The 2887-nt window shown below is 38.8% G+C and overlaps 1 protein-coding gene across 1 annotated transcript in view; it reads right to left on the bottom strand.

Moving 5' to 3' along the window:
• LOC109821276 overlaps positions 1–695 on the bottom strand; it is a 2712-nt gene extending 2017 nt beyond the window's left edge. The window contains exon 1 of the mRNA XM_020387461.1: positions 41–695. Coding sequence (XP_020243050.1) covers positions 41–695 — 655 coding nt within the window. The remainder of the gene's footprint in view (positions 1–40) is intronic.

Below are 2887 nucleotides of genomic sequence, written 5' to 3'. Positions count from 1 at the left end.
TGTGAGTCTTCAGGTTCCTTCTGCACGCTCTCAATCTCACGTGCTGCATCCAGTACTGCATCGTGCGTCACAAGTTCTCTACCAGCTAGAGCAAACATGATATACTTATCCAGGCCCTTCTGAAACTGATGCCTCGTCATAGTAGGGTCTGTAACCAAGTGGGGAGCATATCGACTCAAGGAAGAAAACTCTGCCTCGTACTCATCAACTGTTCGCCCTCCTTGCTTAAGCTCCACAAATCTTCGCAAAAGCTCGTCCCGAGCTGACTGAGGGAAATACTTCCTGTTGAAATGGTCTGTGAAGGTATCCCACGAAATCGGTCTCTCCAAATGAGCTTTCTCTACAGTCCACCAAATCCGAGCGGTGTCGGTGAGCTGAATATCCATAAGGTCCACCCATTCAGCAGGGGCAATACGGGTCACCGTGAGAATAGTCTCGGTGACCTTCAAGAACTCTTCTGCTGCTAAGGGTCCTTCAGCACCAGAGAAAGAAGGGGGCCGCATATACCGAAACTCCCTAACGCTAGACTCTGGACGAGGGGGAGGTTGGTGCTGAGGCTCCCGCTGTAGCTGCCCAGCTAGGTGCTGCTGATTGGTGATCAATCCCTGAATCATCGCCAGAAGTTGGTTTGGATCAACTTCGGGCTGCGGGGCACTGCTACTAGATGGATTATCGTTACTACGAGTACCCACCATGATTCTGAAGGAACGAGGATCAAAAGAAAAATTAAAGTTAAAATCAAATAATATATTTCGAAAATAGGAACTAAAACATAGTTATTAAAAAAATAGTATAAGAAATTAATTGTAATCTAAAATAATAATATAAGAACTTAATTGTAGTCTTACGGATGAAATATGATATGTATCTAAATTGTCCAATATATTCTTACTAGTAGAAACTCGGGACCGTGACCTGCATGGGCCACCAAAAAAACCTGTCACGCCCCGCTTCCCAAAATACACGGGAACAGGAACGTGAACAAGCTCGCGACGTATTAGATTGAGAAGAAATATACACTACCATTTTTTTTCTTTTTCTTTTCTTCTCAATCCAATACGCTAAGCGTCTAGAAATAAATATAATACGAAGTCACAGGTCCCCGATCACACATAGCAAGAATATAAAGACAACCCAGCCCTGCTAAGAATCTTCTGGCTCCTGTACGATTCCGAACTGAGGCTGTCCATCTCCTAAATCTGACGTACACCAGAGAAAATAGGAGTACGTCAGCGTGCATGACACACAGCAAGATCCCACATAAAAAAATATAACAGTCGTATGACCAATGCAAAAACCGATACAACAATGAAAATAACAAAAGAAGCATGCAACTGGGAATATAACCAAAACAACATGCAATCCACTACTAAAGATAACAATCTAAAGAATCCATAAACATCCGAATAACAAAGTCATACATCTAGATGGAATTAATACTTAAAAATCTACAACTCGAGACGTAGTACGTCGAGCGAAATAATCTAAACAAGGAAACCCTCATGTATATACCATATGTCTTGAATTGTAAATAATTAAATATTAATCCTGATCTATGTATGGAAAGAAATACAACTGATCTACGTCTCACAAGAATCATACTTAGCCAAGAATCTAAGTCATATAACTAGTCATCCTGTAACAGGTCACTGGCTCATATTATCGGATAACTGATAGATCGCGATCACAAATATCCCAACTCCTCGGACCCACCCCGGTGACTACACAAACTTCACCGGCGCGAGCCTGGAAATAATCAATAATCTCGATATCACAACTCCTCGGACCCACCCTGGTGACTACACAAACTTCACCAGCGCGAGCCCGGAATACACAAACATCTCAACTCATCAAACCCACCCCGGTGACTACACAAACTTCACCGGCGCGAGCCCGGAATACAACCACAATCACAAATATCTCAACACCTCAGACCCACCCCAGTGACTACACAAACTTCACCGGCGCGAGCCTGGAAAATACATCAACCATCACAACCGCTCACATGGACCAAGACTTCTCACCCCAATTCTCGTAATTCCAGGTCAACTACACACGAGATTCTAGATCCTAACTGTGTCATACAGGTCACTATAGTCATGTACTTCTCATGATTCTCAACATGGAATAATAAATATAATTACACTAAGTGTCAAAGTCATAAAGTATGAACAAGGGTCGTGATCACATGCAAGGAACATACGAGAGTAAAGCTACTATTAACAATGCAAAGTGAAACTACCATTAACAGATGTTTTGCACATGAAAATCGAAATCTCAGTTATTAGTTCTAACAATAATTTCCTTTAAATTTATCTCTTATTATAAAATTCTAAAATGATCTTCTTAAAATATATTCTATTATTATTTATGAACAGTAATACTTTTTAATTTATATATGATTTCTATGATATTTTATAAAATAATCTAAAATACTCTTTTTCTCAAAATAAAATTCTTTTAATCATAACAATTATTCAAAAATACTCCATATCCAAAATAAATTATTTTCTCGAAATAATTCCTTTTAAAATATTTTCCTCATTATAAATCATTCAAAAAAATTCCTGTAATTACATTTTTTTTCCTTCCAAACATCACGAAATTAAACATAAACTATTTTTGACATATCTATTCATCACTTATAGCATCGTTTCGCAGAATATAATCACACAGTATCAACAACTCACGCAAATAATCACGTTATAACATAATCTAGCATAATTAAATCAACGTATATAATTAATAAATTCTTAACGTATTAAAAATAAATAGACAAGACGATGAGCAAGAGGGATCTTGCCTCGGGGTTCGTCGAACAAATTGACATTGATGGTGCGAGTCGGATCTGACGCGGGAAAGTTGGACGGTAACTTCAGGGTAAAGA

This window comes from Asparagus officinalis, chromosome 8 (genome assembly GCF_001876935.1).
Source record: "Asparagus officinalis chromosome 8, Aspof.V1, whole genome shotgun sequence".
In the NCBI taxonomy this organism is placed as follows: Eukaryota; Viridiplantae; Streptophyta; class Magnoliopsida; order Asparagales; family Asparagaceae; genus Asparagus; species Asparagus officinalis.
This window is presented reverse-complemented; position numbering and strand designations above follow the sequence as displayed.